General features: G+C 38.2%; 1 protein-coding gene across 5 annotated transcripts in view; it reads right to left on the reverse strand.

Moving 5' to 3' along the window:
- Positions 1–21005, reverse strand: part of ELMO1 (engulfment and cell motility 1) — a 303457-nt gene that overhangs the window by 155093 nt on the left and 127359 nt on the right. For all 5 annotated transcript variants that reach the window (XM_071429658.1, XM_071429656.1, XM_071429657.1 and 2 more), the window contains one exon: positions 6196–6300. In XM_071429658.1, the coding sequence (XP_071285759.1) occupies positions 6196–6300 (105 nt within the window). The remainder of the gene's footprint in view (positions 1–6195; positions 6301–21005) is intronic.

The raw sequence follows: 21005 nt of genomic DNA on the forward strand, positions 1-21005 counted from the left end.
CCTTTCTTTACAGAAGAACCTTCTTCGCTCTATGAAGAACCAACCAAATAATCATAAAGCCTGGTGGTAAGGCCCAAGATGAGAAGGCTCCATTGCCCTGCCATCCTCAGAAGCAGCACCAGAACGTGTTCTTCACTTTGCAAGTCACAGCTATGTGAGAGGGCATTGAACTGGTCCAATTTGGAAACTACCAGTCAGGTGTTCCTCTCCCTCCATGCCCCCCACAAATGTAAGAAGGCAATGTTTTTCCTGAAGTTCTCCCCTGGCTGACTAATGGCAGAGGTGGAAGGCAGAAACCTGCAGTATCTGCAGAATATAGCAGACATAGTTTTTGATTTTTTCTTTCTTTCATAATGTAAAACATGCCCTATGGGTGGCCTAATCTTATTGTGGTATGGCTATATCTGAGAAAAACATCAGCCTTTATAGCACATCAATGAGCCTGGCAGCCAGAGTTACATCACAAATGCTCTGGACATGGAGTAAATGGGAAAACCCATGACAGTCAAAAGCCAGTTTTCTTTCCTCATGCATAAGCATCTCAGCTTTGCAGTTGGAGGGACTGTGGCTGCACAAAAACTAGCCCAATCTTTGTATGCTACTGCTGCAACCTTGGTGTGATTCAAAACCTTTTGAGGACAGTTGCTAGGCTTGCAACAATTTCTGCGCCCTTTGGATCAGGATGCAATTTAGACAACAGCTGCCATAAACCTGGGAACGTTTAGGAGTGCTATGAATGGTGGAAAGTGATCTGAGCTCATGCCATATGTATCCCATTGCACATTCCACACAGGGCTGTGCAGAGAGTGCCATGACTCCTGTACAATTCCCTTTTTCAGTGCTAATGTTGTGTCTATGCTGCAATCAGCCACTCCAGGATTTTGCATCTTTAACTGCAGAGGGACCCATCTCAATCCCCCTCAGTGATGGAGGCCCTCAGGGTTGTCCTGTAAAGGAGAAACATTATGTGATGTTTGGGAAGAAGCAAAGCACAGGAAGAAAGACACTTAGATATGTGAGTGGAATGGAAAGCTTGGCTGAGAAAAGACAAGAACACATTAATAATCTGGGAACCTGGCTTAGGCAATTAGCTCTCTTTGCATTCATACACAAGACTCACCAGGAAGACTCATGTAAAAAACCTCATTTTTCTCTCTATCTTCTACAGAAAAAAAAAGGTTACATCTTTTCCTACCATTTCTGGGAGGGGAGGAAAGCATGGCAGAAATCAAGCTCAATTTTATTTCAGAAAATGCTGAAGTTATATGTTGGACTCCTCATATCTGATCAGGAGAGAGTGAGTAGGCACGAGGAGACTTTGTGAATTGACGGAAGGATGTGTAGGCAGCCTCCTATACAACAACTGCATGGGCTAGAAAGTATACGGCAGACAGTCTGACTGTGACTCAACCCATTTGGGTTCTGAAAGGTCCCTGCAGGATGCCAGCAATCTTCCTGCCTGCATCACTGGCACTTGCAAACAGCACCTGCTCCTCCTCTCTGATTTCTGAAAGCTTCAAATGCAAAAGAGCTCCCTCCTCAGCCTCCCCAAATGTAGCTGCTGGGAAGAAGTGTCCCTGCATTACAACTGTGTGAGTAACCAAATTACCAGCTCAGCAAACTCAGGGGAAGGGGGATTTTCTAGTACTGACCATAAACTAAGTCAGCTTCTAATTTTCAGGTAATCAAAGTAATTATTGGTGCAACCGAAGTCCATGTGTTGGGTTTTTTTACTTGGAACACTGTAATAATAACTTTTAAAACTTGTTTTAAATGCAAGAACAGAAAATCTAAGAGCATACCACTAAGTATCTTACACATCACTCACAAAAATTTAGAAGCATTGGATCCATTATAAAATGGATCCAATTTTCAGTATGGATTTCAACACTGCCTTCCCAGCCCCAGCGATAATCTTTTACATGGAAAATCTTACTTGCAATATCAAACAAATATTTGAACAAAATAGATAAAATCAGTAGCAAAAGTGATAAACTTTTTCTTCTGCAGATGAAATTTGAATTTCAGGCTAGAGTAAAATGATATTTTTCCTACAGATGAAGAGCCTACTAATCTAATAAAGGGCAAAGAACTGGACATAAACATGAGCAGCCACCTGGACAGAACCCAAAATAGGTGACCAGCCAATGTTCAGACCCAAGCTGCTAATTTTATTTGTATTTTCTGCCTGAAGCACCAATCCCTTGTGCTTAAACAAAATGATGAGACACAGTATGTGTCCTCTCAAGGCAGAATCTGACCCCAAAGCAGCAGTGAGTCCTGCTAGAATATAGCGGGTCAGAAACACAGAAGAAAAATATAGACAAGCCACCAATTTGTCAATCATCAAATTCATTAGAATAAGAAAGGTTTTTTCCACAGACTCTTTAAACTCACAAAAATTAAAAGGCACACTGCTACAAGTTACCAGTAAGAAAAATTTCAATATGTCTGTATTGAATAAAGTCTGCCTTCAATGGTAACTTATAATTTTATTTTTAAAATTAGTAGAATGTGAAGCTGAAGTAGTTTTGGAAATGAATAAATTGAAAGTAGGGGAACACATGACTTGTCTGCTACAAAAGAACAAAAAAATTATCTGTCACAAAGCTTTATTCCAATCATTTTCTTCTCTGTTAAATTTAATTATACACTCTAGCCGTCCTATAATTATGGATCTTGGGAAGCTGCCAATTATTTCCTGTGGAAAATTTTAAAATTTCTTGCAGAAATTCAACTACTTCCATCAATGCATTCCATATACTATGTCATCACCTTTTAAAAGCCAAATCTCTATAGTGATTGATTATTTAAGTGCAACATGAAAAAAATCCAGTGCATATCAGTCACTGATAGCACCAGACAATTAATTAAAGAGAAAGAAAAGATAACTCAACAGGAAACCAATTCAATAGGACACTTTTTAAAAAAACCAAATGATAGCTAATGACACCACACAGTCAAAGAGAACGTTTGGTTTTTTCCCATTCACTAAACAATCTTTCTACTGGAGGCTCCAGTCATCTTGTATGGCAAACAAAACCCTGAGGTTCAAAATCTGTTAACTCAAAGTTTGTATAAACACTGTGTTTATCTGAAAGAAGACAGCAAGTAAAGAAAACATATTACTGCAATTTCAGGAAAAAATATACAACGGGGAAAAGGTGAATGAAAGAAGTGGATTGTGGAGAAGTAGTTAAAAAATAATAAAACAGGGGGGAAAGTGCAGTTGTTTTTGTTTCCTCCTTCACCGTGTGACACCCATAATTTCACCCCCAAATGCCTTTTGTTTTCAAGATGCAGAGTTACCCATCTGCTGCAGTGCCTTCACACCCATGTTCTTTAAAAAATTGCCATTGTATTTACTCCTCCTACTTTAGTGTGCTAAAGTACATTAGTTTTCTACTGGCCTTTGAAGCTCCACTGCCAGCCCCCAAGAGGGCACCTCAGTTTCAGACATCCTTCCTACCTAACTAATCTATTTTGCAAATTACTTCTAAGCAGAATCTCTTATGAGAGGCAGAACAAGGACTGAAAAGGGAAAAGATTACTTATTGACTGCATTCTCTTCCAACTTCTACTTATCCATTATTTTCATTACTACAAGAACTAAAGGTCATGGAGCAGGGGCATCCTAAGAGTCACAGGTCAGACTGCAGGGAATTGTGCTGCCCATTAAAATGCAGCACTGCCAATACGCTCACTGAAACCATTATGACTTCCTGATAGTGTCTCTGCTTAATACATCACATTCTATCAGGGAAAACTTCAGATATTCCCAGTTTGTTTCAAACCAGCTCTGATTTTCAGCCTCAATTTCTAATTGCTGCATAGCAGAGATAGTATCTGGGGCTTAGGAATTAACCCATGGCACAGGAATCAATTGAATTGCAAAGAGACAAGTTGAAAAGAATCTCTCCTCCTAGGAGCCAAACTATTTCCTGGTGTCAGCAATGAAAAGACTTTGAAATGAAAACTCAAACAAGTTTTTCAGGATGCAAGTGTATAGCTGACTGTATAGCTAACAATTTCTTGTGGAAACTTCAGCTTGACCACAGGAGGAATTTTATTAGGGTACAGGAGTAGAAATACATCTGGAAAAATAAGCAAGGTCAACAGGTTGAACAAGTAGAGCAAATTGGCATTGTGGGAGGTTTGAGAGCCAAAGGCCATGAAGGAAAGGTAATGTTAGATGTGAAATAAGGGAAATGAAAAAGGAACAGGCATGTCAGGACCCACAGGAAACTACTGTACACCAGCTAGCAAGTCAAGGAGATGAAGAGAGAAAAAGTAGGTGTCTTTTGCAATCAAAGACTATCAATGCTGTAGGAGTTGCACAACACCATCATTTTAGAGGTGTTCCTACTGCACCAGCAATGCTGTATAAACACTAAGTAGAACTCCTCAGAGTGGTGGATAGACTAACATACTCCCAAAGCACATTTACAGTCCCCAAAGCAGCTTTAGGCAAGCAATTGAATCTGAGAGTGTCTCTGCAAGGCACTTCTAGTGGATGTGTACTCTTTCTCAGGAGGGAAATACATGAGGCAGTCAGGCACTCTCCTAACAGGAACCATGCAGGAATAAAAACAGGCAGCTCAAAACAACAAAAATTCTCAGTAATGCAGCAGCAAAAATACTGCATTATAGAAACAGGGCTGAGCCGGCAGCAAAATCCTTTCCAAAAAGTGGCTAATTACACGCTTCACTGAATCCAATTTTTAAGACAGCATTTGCAACATGAACATGAAAAAATAAGAAAAACTTGAGAGATGTCAACTTGAGAAAGCTCTATTTCAACAGAATTTTTGTCCTCTTTCAAATGTTTCAGACTTCTTTAAAACGTCTGACCTATTTGGAAGCACTGGCTACCTCTAACTCTCTAAACAGAATTTTCATAAGTATGAAGTAGCACAGTCCAGATCTTATCACATTTTAATGAGAAACAGTAAGCAATTTTCTTTTTATAAACAAAAACACTATTCAGCGTAGTTTCTCCAGAAAACATGCTCTTTATTCATTACTTGAGATAGTCCTTGATTTCAGGGATTTATAGGGATTGATAAATACTATTGTATTGCTTACTACCACAGTGTCTTTTTAAAGAGTTAATGTTAGATTCAGACAAAGAAGAAATATCCATTTAAAGAGCAAATCCCACAATCCCATCATATGGTATTGTGTCCATACATATCAGCAGGCCCTTTGCAAACCTGTTAGAGCTTTGGCACCAATTTACTTCAAAGAGAAAACAGATGATAACATATATTAAAAGATCACTCTTGACTTTTACTGGAAATGATTGGTATGTCTACTGTTTTCTTGCTATACACAATCTTCTTTAAGCAGGGTTGCATAAGCATTTTTTTTTGGGAATTAAATCATCCCTGTGAACTCCAGACACTGACTTTTGTGACTATCCTCCCTTCCTATATGTGCTTGCTTGGTTTATGCTTGGCAAGCACTTGATTTCAATAAAATTCAAGAAAAGTTCTCTTCAGAGACAGGTATTATTCAGCTGTATGCCTCTTCTTGTAGGGATGCAACACATAACCTCCTCTAACTACCTTTGAAATAACCTTGAAATAATGTAGGAAGTGGAGTGGGCAGGGGGCAGGAATGGGTTACACAAGTAAATCATGATGCTTTGTACATATTTTACTCCCAGCATGACCTCTCCTACAGCAGTAGTTTTAGTGGAAGCATCTTAACTCTCAGTACCCTGCCAACTCGGTCACCTCTCAAAGCATTTGATCTTCAAATCCTCCTTTCCACAAAAAAATACTGTCAGTTTTTGGTAGACTTGGATCAGGTCAGAGATTTCTGTATAATTACTCCTTCCTGAGTTTATGGTCATCCATTATGCATCTGACAAAATCACAGGCTCATTTCTCTTTTCTTTGCAGGTCTAAGCAAAAAGGAGTACTTGCAAAAAGTAGTATCTGAATATTTGACTCAGCAATAGAATAGAATAGAATATTTGACTCAGCAATGACAGACAAGACACCTGTACAGCTTTCTCCCAGACCTTTTACAGACTCATGTCATGTTTTAGTGTCATGTGGTTTGTCTTCCTAGAGTTTGCTGTTAAAGATACCAGGATTTTGAACCTCCCCTCCAAAATCAACTGCAAACAGGACATAATTACTGTGAACAGGCAACTGCAAAGATCTCCATGACAAGAGGAAGCCTTACCCGAATATAAGCATCCTGGTGATGTTTGGCAAAGTACAGCATGTTGTCAAGGGCCAGCATTCCAGGAGGGGTCTGCGTGAAATCCATTGCTGGGTTTACATGATTCTGAAAAAAAAGAGCAAGATCACTCAATGAGCAGCTTTACAAAAGCTATCAGTTCCCCAGTGTGGTGAGCACCGTGTTAGCGTGCTGTGTCAAAAAATGTTCAGCAACAGAGCTCTTTTTGCTGAGCAGAAAACTCTTAATAAGGAAATTGTCCATGCCTGGAAAAACTCTACAATTAAATGCAGCCACTATGAGGTTGGCATGTCAGTAATTCACTTCTGCAGCTGTGGAATGGAGTTTCCCAAAGGCTGAACCCTTTAGAAGCACAGACACCCATGTTGTTCATGGAGATAGACTCCTTGGTGGTACTACAGACTAAAAGTGCATGAAAATACAGATAATTGAGCCAACAGACACCAAAACACCTATTTCTACAACTGTTATGGAATTATTTCAAATAAACCACAAAAAAGAGAAAAAAACCCTACCAGACTAAATAGCTGTATTAAGTCTATTGGATCTTGTGGACTCCTAAACACAAAAGAACTCAGGTAAAATTTTATATGAAAATAAACAGATTCATCTTGTGGAATTCAGGTACATTTTTTGTTACATTCTGAACCTATTAGTTTCATCTATGGAACTAATGAATAAACATACCATATATAACTAGAACTCATTAGCTTCCACATGCACATACGTATTGCAGATGTTCAGTTTCACACACTACATGAAAAACTACAGGTGCCCAAAATATTTACTAACTCAGCTGATTTTTTGATTGGATGAAATGAAATGTACATTTGAATAAGCTCCATTTAGTTCATGGTTTAAATGTGAAAATTTGCCTGGCTACACCAAAGAAGCTGCTCAGAAGTCCCAAGAATATGTCTCCATCAAAAAATGCCCCCCTTCTGCAAAGCTCTTTTTATCACCTTTGCAATCTCTCCTTCTCTACTCCTCATTCTGACACAGAAAGATACCCCTAGCTCCTTTGCAATGGCATTTCTATTCTGTGAGACCCTGCTGACAGGGACTTTAAAAGTGCATTTACTACCAGAAATCTGGCAAAGCTCAGCACAGGTTTCTACCATTACTGTGTTTCTGCAGTGTGCTCAGGGTTTGATCCACCCCCTTCACTGATAAAAGCATGAGTTTTATTACTTTTCCTTCTGTTGAGTCTGTCAGGCCATAAGGTGGTAGAAGTGAGTGATTCTACTTTTTTGCCCATTTTAGCTTCAGATGTATTATACGTTGGTTTTAGCCAGTCAATAATTCACAGTCACATAAAAGATTAAAAATAGTAGAAAGCAAAATTTATACCTTAGGTGCCTGCTGCAACTTCAAAAGTAGACAAATATATTATTCTGAAGAACCTGTTGGTTGTACATTTCCAGATTAGGGCTGTTGGTGTACAAACAAAACAGTCACAGGCTAATTAGGGAATCAAGAGGATGCCTGGAACCCTGGATTTTATACAGAAAGATCTATGTAATAAGTATTTAAGAAGGGTAGTTGTAGTTTAGGAAGGGAAAACAATGTCTTACTGAGTTGTAAGTTTCAAAAACTCCCCTTTAAATTTTTTTTTTCACTTTCATCCGCTCATCTGAATGACAGACAATAGCCTTTCATGACGATTTCCCCAACTCAACCTTTCATTTTCCACATTGATGCATTTATCATTCAGAACATTTAAAATCAGTACAAAACTGCTTCACACACATCATAAGCCCCACAGACTTCAGCTTCTCGGAAGAGAAAACTTCCCCTCCTACAATTTTCAAGCATTTCAAAAAGGGCATTTTAAGAGAGGCTGAGTCTCACAGACACACAAATGGCCTCCCCAAACAAGCATGAATATCTTACAGATCCTTCTCTGCATTTGAAACTACCTCCAGTTTGGCCACAAAGTACAAGTCCTTAGGAACACCTCTTGATACTTTACTGTGTCATGAGGTCCATGAGGTCCATTTCCTTGGGAAAGCTACTGGGAACCATGGGAACACCAGTCAGCAGAGAACCCTACAGCACCAGTTTTACAAAAACTTATGGAAGTAGAACTACAGCCCAGGGCTGAACGTGCACTCTTGTCTCCCATGCTATAGCACAGGTAGGGTACACTTGGAAAAATACCTGACAAACACATAGGGTGTCAGGACCCAGCTACATTTCTCCAGCTATTAAAATACTACTACTAATTTCACTGGCATTTACAATGCTAAAATAAATGCAGGACACAAATAAAAAGCCTGACCTACAGTTGCTTGAATAGTTTTTTGCTTCATCTCATTCTAAATCAACAAACAAACAGAAAGGACATGAGGAATCTCATGACATTTAGTAAGGATGACTCATTTTGTGTCTTACCATCACTACTAGTTCTATGTTCAATCAGAAAAGCCATCTCTCCATCACTTTTATCTCCAAGTCAAGCCTATAAACCCAGCTATTTTCAGTTTGTTTCTGTTTTTCAAAAGTTTCTGTCTCATGGGATCCCAGTATAACTAGGGCTTGATCTTCAGCTCTGTTGATTTAAATAACTAGAAATACAAAAGCAGATAATAGCTGAGGATCCACAAGACAGTTCTGGCATGTGTGAGACAATACATTACCTTCAATTATTCTTGAAATTCAAAAGGAATGTCAGACACTTTGTTCCCTTCCTTCTTTCTCCCTCCCCCTAAAATCATCCTTTTCTTAACATGATAAATATTTGTGGTTGAAATATTAAGTTATTGAGAGTGGGTTTAGAAATGAGATACAAAGCTACATTTTTTAAAATGCTGTAGTGAATAATTCAGAAGTAGGCAAACACCCCACCTACAATATAATTTATTAAATATATGGAACACAGCACTTCAGGCATATTTATTCCATCCATTTAGTACAAAATCTATGGCATTTTTTGCTTTATGAAAAGCTAGGAGTAAGAAATACAAATGAAACAGATTTGTTACTTCCAATTTTTCGGATAATTTTTGGTTTTTTTCCACTAGGCTGAGTAATATCTTTGCATTTTTCAGCTTCAGCATCTATGTGGTATTTAACAGCTTATGCTCTTATGCCACACATGTTAACATACAAGAACATTCAAGAATTTCTTAGACAACTCAATAGGATACTGTGGGAACAAAAGTTCATTGCTTTTGATAAGAAAACTCAAAATCACATCTGCTCATGCTATTAAAAAAAAAAAATTAGAAAAATATCACGTGGCATGTTTCACAATATGATAGCTTTACTGTCTAAATCCCAGTGCAGTAATTACAGACAACCTAGCATTCTAATGCAGTTCTAGCTGTGTAAAGCTTTCTTCTGTACCCTGAATGGCTTCACTGTCTTACTCCTGGCAGCAATCTCTGAGGGATGTATGGATTTCACTGCTAGGTACAGTCCTCACACCGAGGTGCCTGTTCACAGCAAGGGTGTACTGTCTGTAACTGCTAATGGAATAAGGACCATTTACTCCTTATATTATTCCTAACAACAGTATTTTCCACATGAACACGCTGAAGCACAGGAACTATTTATTTCCCCGCATTTCTAGGTGATTAACATACAAATTTATTTCTGTCTTGAATGTATTGACAGCTTATCACACAGATTTTGCACCGGTGCTGTGCACAGCAGCCGTGTAAATCAGTTGCCAAATCATGCTAGTCTGTCCTGAAAACAGTATGGAGTAGGTGCTAGACCCAGTAATACTTTTCCCAATCCCAAAGCAGCTCAGGTGAATCCCTATTCTGCATGCCTCACTTCTGTAAGGGGCATAACAGAAATACATCAGAAGTTTTCAGGGAAGAGTCAGGACTGTGAAAGAACAGATGATAGAACAACCTCCAAATGTCACAAGAATCCAATTTTAATGGTGTCTTTCTAAAATGAACCCTCTCAAACTGGTCATATTTCTTTTTTTTTTAACAGAAAAAGGAACAATCTGTCTACCAAGGTAACACCGGGGACAGCAATTTCCCTCTTCCATCTTCAATTACTCACTTACTCATTTTCTTCATCCTTTTAAATCTAACCCACTGTTCTGTGGGCTGGGAAGGAAAGCAATTACCGACCTGATTCTACAGCACCTCTGCAAAACCTTCCCCAGATCAAACTGGGAACTCATAGTAGTAAATACGTGGATGTTTGTTCCTCAGAACTCAGGACAAGAAGAGTGGGAACTTTTAAAGTGAGATTTAAGGTGAATTATGAATTGACAAACTTATGCTAAAAGTATCAATGAGCACAGAGACTCACCATTTACCCCTTCTCAAAATAAACTTTAAGTTTTACAGGCAAAATGTTCCCATCTGTTCATTTACACAAGAATTACAAATAAGGAAAAATACTACATTAAACCAACATTTGTGAAGAGGTAGTCAGCTAAAATTCTTAATGAGGAAATATTTTTGTCTTTTTATTTAACAGCACTGTATTCAAAGAGATGATGATGTTGCACACCACTTCCATCATCACACTTAATGAGATATAATAGTGACTTGGGAATTTTCAGCCTCTGTGTAATCAATGGAAGCAAGAACTAGTAGATTTGTTTTTCTCTTGATAACTACTTAAATATGCAAATGTGATTTGTTTTTTCTTCCAAAGCCTATTTTTTTAATTTACAACAGAATTCAGTGATAGAATGAAAAGTATCAGGAGGATTCCTGAATTTAAAAAACCAAACCTACAAACAAAACCACAAAAAACCCCACACTCTAATGCAACTAAGGAGCATCCAAAGGTCAGTAACTGCTATATATTTGAAACAATATGAAGAAAATAATTTAGGATACTTTCAGTGCAAGTCATTTAAATCAGATTCCCATTATTCCACCACATAAAAAGAACTCCAATATATTTCTACTGGATATAATATTCAGGGAGAATTAAAAATTATATCTGCATACAGTGATGGTGGTTTTTCCTTAAACTCATTTCTAGGTCTTTTTAGCTTTGTGTTTTGGCAAATAGTAGTCCATTCTACTAGCAGGCAGAAATTTTGAGGTTTGTTTTTCTTTTTTTTGTTGTTATTGGTGTGACAGCTTTGGGATACATATTAGTAGACTACAAATATTATCCTCCAAGAATGAAACATGTTCCTATCTAGGTAATGTGTTAATCAACAGATCTCCTGGATCAAGTTTGACCTCACCAATATAAATCTAACCCTTTCAATAGCAAAGAAATTTTAAGTACAATCTGCACATCATTTGCCCTACAAAAGATAAAATAGCAGTAATTTGACTACTGTATATCCTTAACTCATTGAGCTAATATGTAAACTAATGTAAAGAAAAATAGAGTTCAATGTATGTCACCACCAGAAATCTGTCCCAGTTATGTAAAGATGCTTTAGTGGTAAAACTTGTAAAAATCTGAATGTTAAGGAGGTGCAATTAAATCACCTAAAAATCACTAAATAGACCATAACAGGCATGTCAAAAGCACTACATATGTTCAATCATTAATAAATTACACATTATAAAGCAAGACAAAAAGCTTTTGCATATTTCTTTGTATTTTACACATGCCTATATTATGTGGAGCTAATGGTTCTGATTCCAAAATCTTAAACCCTACAGTCTGCCAATAATTTGAAAGCCTAAAAGAATCCAAAATGACTGCTTTAGCTCAGATGATCACATTTTGTCCAATGCATAAAAACTGTGAGCCACCTTTCAGGTTTTATTTCAGTTACTAAGGGCAGATTTTAAAGTTAGATGCATTTTTAGCACTTCACAGATTATTGACTTCTTATGACTGAAGTAATGTTTACTGGGCAAATGTAGTTATCAAGTAGTAACACGTCATGTACTCTTTCAGGGATATATAGAATGAATCAATGGGTTGTGGTCATTTCAATTAAATTTTTTCAGCATGGAAAATTACTTTCAGATATCTCACCATATCCACTAAGTTTACAGAAAAATGGAATAAGCAGTCAAACATCCAGTTGCAGATATAGTTGGGTCTGGGTCAAAAAACTAAAAGCCATACTAGTTTATTTACTGAGATTACAAGATCATTTTACAGCCAGACCCTGCCAGGTTTCCTGTCTACCCTGACTTTTTGGGCAAAGTCAATCCACTTTAGATTAAATGGCTGCTGGATGAGATGTAAGCTGATCCAGATGGCTTTCACTGCAGGGAATTAGGGACCCTTCCCATGAGACCTTCTAGAGGCTCAGCTGCAAGAGTGTGAAGCAGGTGTCCCTCCAGCCAGGACTGCTGGAGAGCAACCAAGACCTACAGCTTCTCAGAAAGCTCCAGCTCTTACAAAATCACAATGGAATATATTACCCACGTCCTGGCCAGCAAGCCACTTTTGTACTGTTTGAACCACAACACTCATGAAGTACACTGGGAAGAGCTGGCACACAGTACCCCCAACCTCAAAAGAACTACTGTTATAAATATGGGCTTTTTTATGACTTTGGAATGTGTTGGGAGATGATTGCTTTAATGTTACCAATGTCATTAAAGCAGTTTTCCCTCTCTATACAGATAGAAACTAAGGCAAGAATTCTCATCCTTGCCCTGCAGGAGAAATATCAAGCTAACAAGAAGACAGTTACGTGAGAAAAAAGTGTGAACAGTGCTAGCCGGAACAGCAAGCCAAAGAAATTAATCCATCTATGCTTGAATACTGCAAATGTACACGGATTAAATGTTTGCGACTAGACAGAAGTCATACCCACAAGACCCAAAATCTACCTCAGCAATTTTATCTCTGTGACTCCTATTATATGTGTCAATTAGTTAGACTTAGTGTTCCTAAGTCAAATTTTGTCATGAAAAGCTTTTTTTGAGTTTGGGAAAATTTAATGCCTCTTAGGTAAGGTAGACTTCTGACTTCCACTCATTATTTAAGCATAATGGCTCCATAATTCAGGAGAAATTCAGAGCTCTTTAACAAACGTTTTTTAGAAAACTTAAGGAAAAGATGCAAAATAGTTAATGAGTGTACATATATATTTTAGCATAAGCTCCAAACAAATGAGTTACATTGCCTATCAATAAGGAAAAAATAAGAATCTCTATACCTTTTTATTAAGTAAAATGAAAAGTTCAAAAGCAAATTGTGCCAAATCTTGGGCTGCTTGGATTGGAATTTTCTAAGCCTTAGACTACCATGAGAGCATATATTTGATTGTTTTAGTTACACTCTGGGCAGTTTTATCTAAACTTTTTGACATAACATTTGCTTCTGAAATTTGAGGTGTAAAACAACTTTCAGTTATATTCCCTTTTAAAGAAAAAATACTTAAATTATAAGCAATAAAGTAAAATCAAAGTCAGTCAAATAAAAATAGAAGATTATTTCCTGAGGATGTGCATCTACAGGGAGGCCACACATGAAGCAGCCGGTTTATTGCTGCAGTGGCCTCTCTCCTATGTCATCACTGACGAGTAAAATTCTGAAGAGTAAAATTCTGAATTCCTTCCTGCTGCAGCAACTATCATCTCCAGTAAAGGATATGGTGCTTGTGTACTATGGTAGGCACAACCACAGAACAGGAAGATTGCCCCTCCATTGGTGCAGTGAATTATAGTCTTGGAATTTCATGACCACCAATGGTAGTGGTGGCTGGGGACATGCCTGCATCTCTACAATCCATGCTGCTTTGAGAACAGTGAGCTTGGAAAGGAACCTGAACTCAATGCCAAGCATCACAAGGTAAGCTGGGATAGATCCTGCTCTCCCCTTTAGATATTTCTGTAGAAAAGTTTTGTGATTTTCCTTTTCAAGCAAGCTGGCTTAAACCTCTGTCATGTGCAAAAGGAAAGGCCCAGGCTGTGTTGAGTTCAAATACAGTGTAGAGAAGTCAGCCCTATGTCTGAGAAAACCCCAGTTCAAAATGAATCTTCCCTGTGAATCTGCTGGCTGCTTGGCAGCCAGATACAACAGCTGTCCAAATTTAAAATGGAAAATTCTGTCCCAGAGCTCTGGAAAACAGAACTGGAATGGCATTTGCAGCCAGGCATATGGACCTGCAGAGCTGGGTGAAAAAGCCAGCTACCATTTAGGAGCTCTCTGATTCACCCACTGACATGTCTATTACCTGTGACCAGGTCAAGCTTCTAATAATTGCAGAGGATAAGATGAAAACTAATCTACAGCAAAGGAGCTGTCAACATATGCGATATTTTAGCTACCTTTGGATGGACATTCCTAAGTACAAAATTATCAGCTCTACAGTCAAATCTTTCCCCTGCTGGAGGAAAGCAGCCCTGCTCTGCAGATGTCAGGAACAGGTTTGGAATACAAGACCAATCCCTCCTAAAACCTTTGAGTCCATATTCTGCCTAAAATCAGCAATACCTAGGCCCATCCTGGAGGATACCCTCAGCTGTCCTCAATTGTGCTATTTTCAGGGTCCCCCATCGTGGGGAGGAATGATGAATCTGACTCCATGTTCATAGAAGGCTAATTTATTTTATGATATTATATTATATATTAAAGAATACTATACTAAAACTATACTAAAGAATAGAGAATGGATACTTGCAGAAGGCTTAACAAGATACTAATGAAAAACCCGTGACTCTCCAGAGTCCTGGCACAGCTGGACTGAGATTGGTCATTAAGTAAAAACAATGCTCATGTTGGATAAACAATCTCCAACCACATTCCAAAGTAGCAAAACACGGGAGAAGCAAACACATAATTATTGTTTTCACTTTTCTCTGAGGCTTCTCAGCTTCCCAGGAGAAGAAATCCTGGCGAATGGATTTTTCAGAAAATATGATGGTGACACTCAATAGCAAGGTAATAAAAAAAACATACAACCAAAAAAATCCCCCAAACAAATCACAAAGATTAAAACCCACTGGATCCATTCACTAGAGAATTTCACTTCCCTTGAACTTCAGTTCCATTTTTCTTTGCCTCCCTCTCCAGGAATGTGAAGCTCTTCTGACTAGAGTTGGGCTCTGCAAAATGCTGATATGTGTTGCATGTCTGGGTACTGTTCTGCTCTGCCTTCATTCTCCTCCAGACAAATGTCACAAAGAGGATGCAGCTGCGCCAAAATATAGGGAGATTTTTTTCAAAAATATAAAGAATTTTTAAAAGAAGACATATGTCTACTATTCTACAATTTTATGTGGGGGCTGTGTAACAAGTGGACTACATTTATTTAACTACCAAAATATTCAGAATTCAGATATGAAGGTGTTTTTAATTTGGGGAAATAAATGGGTTATTTAAAAATAAGGTGCCTTTCTCCCCTTGTCTTTGAATTTATTCTCAGGCCTCGGTTAATGAAATCTCATATTGAAAAAGAATGTTTGTAACTCTTTGTAACTGAAGAAAATCAAAATATTTTGTGCGCTATGCTATTTACCATCCTTTAAATATTACCACATGCAAAAAAACCCCATGAGGAATGAGACAAGGAGGAAAAAAGCAAAATGCACATGTAAGTAACACACATATCTGTTTGCATGCAATAACACACTGAAAATTTTCATAAACTTAAGTAAAATATTTGCTGTAATTAACATTAAATTGAATTTACACAGTTTCACAAAACTATCATCATTTAATACCAAGCAAGGGTTTGTCTAGAATCATCTGTCCAAACCAAGTCTTGTGAAACACATGAAGCCAACACAAAAAAAGAATTGAGATGCCGTTATATCTGACCGGTTTTGTGGGGGATGGTTCTCTGTGGGTTTTTTTGTGTGCAAATTCTGAGACATGTGGTACATAATATTTAGAGAAAGACATGCAAGGTCCATCCATCTCCCACTGAAGGAGTCAGAAAATTATTCTTCTGTTAAGAAATAAAACTATTCAGCCCAACTACATTCAAATCCATGGAGCTTGCCTGCCCCCACAAGTTCACAAGTGGGATGCACATGGCAAAGAAAAGTATTCAGTGAAACCATAAATAGTATATATATAAAAGAAAAAAAGAAAAAAAACCCCCAGAAATGTAGTACTCCATCGTGACTAACTTTAAATTAGCACATTTACATTTGTTAGTGGATTTTCTGCGAGAGAAGCATGCTCTTTCAAATCACAAAGATTTTAATACTTTTATTTTACAAGTTTGCAATTGAAAATACTGGAAAAGGTATAAATACTAAAATACCAACCTTTTATTCCCCCTTCTCAAAGCAACTATCTTCATTAAGCAACTGATTTAAAGGATAATCCCTTCAACTAATACTTATAATAAGCACAAAATCGTGAAATAAATAATTAAAAAATAAAACCACAAAAGAAACTATTTATACAGAGCCACATAGACACACAATCATAGATATTTCATTCTGGTTAGTCTTAACTTCATTGTTGAAGTGATACTGAAAAGTCAAAGAAGCTCAGTGGCCCATCAATATTTTTTCCCCTTTTTTTTAAATCTGTTCTCTTTTGGAATGACTAAAGCTAAGAGGAATTCAGCTGCACATGGTAAAAGGCTGGTTTATTAATTTTACCAAGGTTCAAGTTGCTAGATACCCACAGCTCCAGACAAGTAGTCCTGGGAAATCACATGCAGCTGCATGGTAAACAACAATAGCAGCTTTAACATATGGATTTTGTGGTGTCTCTTACTGGTCACTATAAAGATGCATCTGACCCAGGGACCTCATCCTGTATCAGCTCAGATGAACAGCACCAAGTTTATACAAAATCAGTAATTCTCTACTGCACAGATGTCATCAGGTCTGCCTTTCCTGGTTACAACATAACCCATTTTCCTTAATAAGAAAAAGTTCTTCAAATTGTCTCCAAGTCATTTAAAACCTCATGTCTCCAAACAGCAGTAATTCTCTTGCAGTCTTCTGTTAGCACTAGGATCCACAGACAGCAGTCTGACAATGAAGAAAAATTCCACTGTCTTTGGGATTTACAGATAATTCTCAGGGTTTTTTGTCATTCTTGCATATTTATTCCACACTGCAATCACACTTGGTTGAGAAGATGTGATGTCCCCCAACAGCATCTGCCCCTGTGGCCAGAGGAGATCACCCCTCTCTCTTGGCAGGGGTCGCACCCTCACTCACACGTAGGGCAACTGTGGAATCCTTTGAATCCTTCAAGGAAATCCCCAGGGCCTTGCCTTGGAAGAATATACCACAAAGTCTCCACCTAGGCTGAAAGAGAAGACTTCCCCCATGGAGCCTTGCATCCACCCCAGTTCCTTTCCCCATATGTCCCAAATTCTCCTTTCCCTGTTTCCTCATTGGTTGTGGTATCCCTGGTGGCTGGCCCTATCTTCCCAGTGGGCCAATGCCCTTTGCCCTGCCCTTGTGCCCTCAGACCACTGACCCCTACTTAACCCTGTGCACAGCGCATGGTTTGAGGTTTTGTTCTTGATTTCCTTTGGCATGCTGGAATAAACCTTCACTGGAATTTATCATATCATACAAAAGGCCCTTCTGCCTCTCTTCACTGAGCTAGCCGTGGCAAGTGTGGTGTGAGGGCTTGACTGCTTTGCCTGAATACTTGGACCCAAGTGGCTTTTCCACAGGAGATGCTTATTGGGAAATAGGTAGCAGCATCCACCATCTAAACCCCATGCTGCTACATGCAACCAAGCTGCTCCTCTGCTTGTGCCTAGCAGGCATCTGCCCACACATCCTGGCACTGCTCAGAGCGGTCCAGGGGCTCAACAAAGAGATTTGTGGTTCAACCACTAACTCTGGGACCTACCCTGCTCCAAGTTATACCAGAGGACATGTCTCCCACCACCACACACTGACTTGAACATCTCAGCACATCAAAGTGTCAGTGTGAGGAGTGCACCTTTGCTGAGTTGCAAACCTCGAGGCAGTGCTCCATTCTACCTGCAGGAATCCTCTTTTCAGCACAGCCCTGCTTTTCCACAGCCTAGCACCAAACACATGCCATAGCAGGGAGCCATTAAATGCTTTGCTTATGGCAAACAGTAGCTTAGAACTATGAAAGTCTGCTTTTGGGAAAGATCACAACAGGTCACACACCGATGAGTTCCTAACAGCCCCAAGCATGAAAATATAATTGAGGGATTTCTGGATTTCTGCCTCTCAGGTTTGAAAAGAGATTGATGCTTTGCTGCCAATGCTCACATTTGCAGAATGTAGTCTGAGTTGTAATCAAATGTAAGTTTTTCTGATTAGATCTATAACTACACTTACAATATCCTGTATTTTACAGATTTGTAGAAACTCCTGGCAGATTAAAAAACAAATAAACATAAAACACAAACAAACAAACAAAACAAAACCAAAAAACCCCTACCAAAACTAAAAGTCCCAGACTGCAAGAAAGCATCCCTGCCACAGAACCTACACAAGGCTGAAAAACACTCAGGACACAGGAACAAACTGTTATTTTGGGGAGGATAAAATATCTCACCAGTAAGTGCCAAAAAGGAGAACATTTACAGTGCACTGTATAGCAAATCATAACATGCAAGGCAAATTAAGTAACCCACAGAGGTATCATTTAGCCTAAGCATCAAAAATCTGCTGGCATTCAACTGAGAAATGGGAATTTACAGCCAGAGCAGTTATTTCTACTGTTTCTAAGGCTGAAAAAATTGTGTCCATGAAAGTGAGGTGTTGAAAAACTTTGGTGAGCAACTGACATCTGGTGTGATACTGGTGCCCTCTGCTGTCAAATATTACACCTCAGTTATCAGCTTTCTTTAAAATGAGATTCCAATGTACTCCAAATAATATCAAGACATATACAGCAGGGAAACCAAGTATTTCTATCTGTAGGTGAATTATAAAGAAAAGCAATCCTGACAGACATTCAGTATTACTGTAAAGAGAAGATCTAAGTACTCTGTTAGAAAACATTCTGTGGGATTTCTACATTGAGCTCCATATTGTAAAACAATCGAAAAGATTCATCTAATAAATTAAAACAATCCTTTGTTTTTCAACAAGCAAAGTGAAGACTTCAACTAGTGAAATGGAGCCTTTGTGGGTTTGGTTTTGGTTTTCAAGTTTATTTATAAAAAATAAACTAAAAAGTCAATTTTCAGACTGAAGTATCTCCATATATATTCAGAAAAATTAACTGTAGAATTAACAGCTGGCTAGCAGATTGCAAATCCTCCAAATGTCAGTATAGACTAATAAAATCATTAGTTACATCTTTAGTGTCATCATCACTTCATTTATATATCCTTACTCTTCCATTTTTTTCTTTTTTTATACTTCATGTATTTTGTTCACCTTTCTCACACAGCCTTCAGCACCTTTCTTGTGTTGCTCTGCCTGAGATCTATCAAGCAGCAATGTTCACAGAAACATCAGGAAAGCAAGATGTCAAAAGCAAAGGCAAAACTTGAGAAAAATATCTAAATTACTGGTAAATCTGATTGTGCCACCTGCACAACTTGTCTGTCACTTTCCATTTTTAAACTTGAATTTCAGATACTTTAAAATTATTTTAAGTGTCAGAACAGAATACCTAGCATTTTCTTTCTGTGCAAAAGCCTTAGCAAGTTTTAGCAATTATTTGACCATTTTTAGGAATGTTTTATTAATCACTGCATTAATTAACTAAATCAATTTTTATGTAATTGTTTGTCAAAATCCAAGCCCACTCATTCTATGCAAGGAAAACTTCTCAGACTTGCTCTTGAGATTCCTTTTGAACATGGGCTGTATTTGGCTGTATTATAAATGCTTAGGATTAACAGAATTTAACAAATCTCTTTGGAAGATTTTTTCTGAAGATGTTGCCTCTCCTGAGCATTCCCCGGCCCCACCTTCCAGGCTTAGAGAAAAAAAAAGCAAGCCAGGAGTGGAGTGGAAAGAGAGGGTAAGTGGATGGGTACAGAGAATAGTGAGAGGTGAGTGTCAAAGTCAGGAATTTGTGAGTGAAAAGGCTTAGAAGAAGTGCAGGAGTGCTAGGGCACAAAGCAAGATGGTGCACACAATGTTAATAAAATTCACAAGCATTTCAAACATTCACATCAGCTTAGATGTTTTCACTATTTTAAGGTTAGCATTACTTGAGGTCCTGGGCTGTTATTCCCAATGATTAAATCATGTTCTTGTGATACTCCTGTACACAGCAAGAGGATTACACAGGTAAATGTTACTCTGTGAAAATAGAAATTACAGAACTCATCCTCAAGACGTGTTTTGTCTCAAGCACTTCCAAATAAGTATTTATGAATGTAAATACAGTCATATGAAACTTCAACTCTGCCTCTTTACTTAAAAGATTATCAAATACTGACAGTGACAGTCACTATTACGACTACACTCTTCCTTAACACCAAGAAATAAATATGCATGATTAGTTTTCATCTTCCAAAACTTACCTGGAAGAATAAATCAGTAATGGCTTATTTATAAGATAGCTACCAAAAGATTTTAGCTTCAAAACGAAATGACAGGAGAATGAGGCTCGCAAAGAGCGGAGAAGAGCAACCTCTGGTGGCCGTAAAGGTAAAAATGAGAGAAGAAATCCTATGTACAGTCCTGTCTTATCCCACTGGTCCAACATTAGGGGAATTTCAGTGCCAAAGGGCAGAACATGGGGTTTTTTTACCTGGACATACCATCTGCAAATTTAACTCTGCTAAATAAAAGGATACTCAGATCTTATGAAAACTATGTATTACAATGAAAGGAGAGGAGAAGAAGAATCACCTTTCTGGCAGAGGTTCATCCATACTGTAAGACATGGATTTTGCTGTGCTGAAAGGTGCTTAATTATAAGCTGCCACTACTAAATGACAAAGGGATTTACTTTAGAAGGAGCCATATTTACATAAAGAAATATGGCAACTGACCTGAAGGTCTGGCAAA

This window comes from Agelaius tricolor, unplaced genomic scaffold (genome assembly GCF_023055355.1).
Source record: "Agelaius tricolor isolate 1412-34295 unplaced genomic scaffold, bAgeTri1.0.p SCAF_6, whole genome shotgun sequence".
Classification (NCBI taxonomy): domain Eukaryota; kingdom Metazoa; phylum Chordata; class Aves; order Passeriformes; family Icteridae; genus Agelaius; species Agelaius tricolor.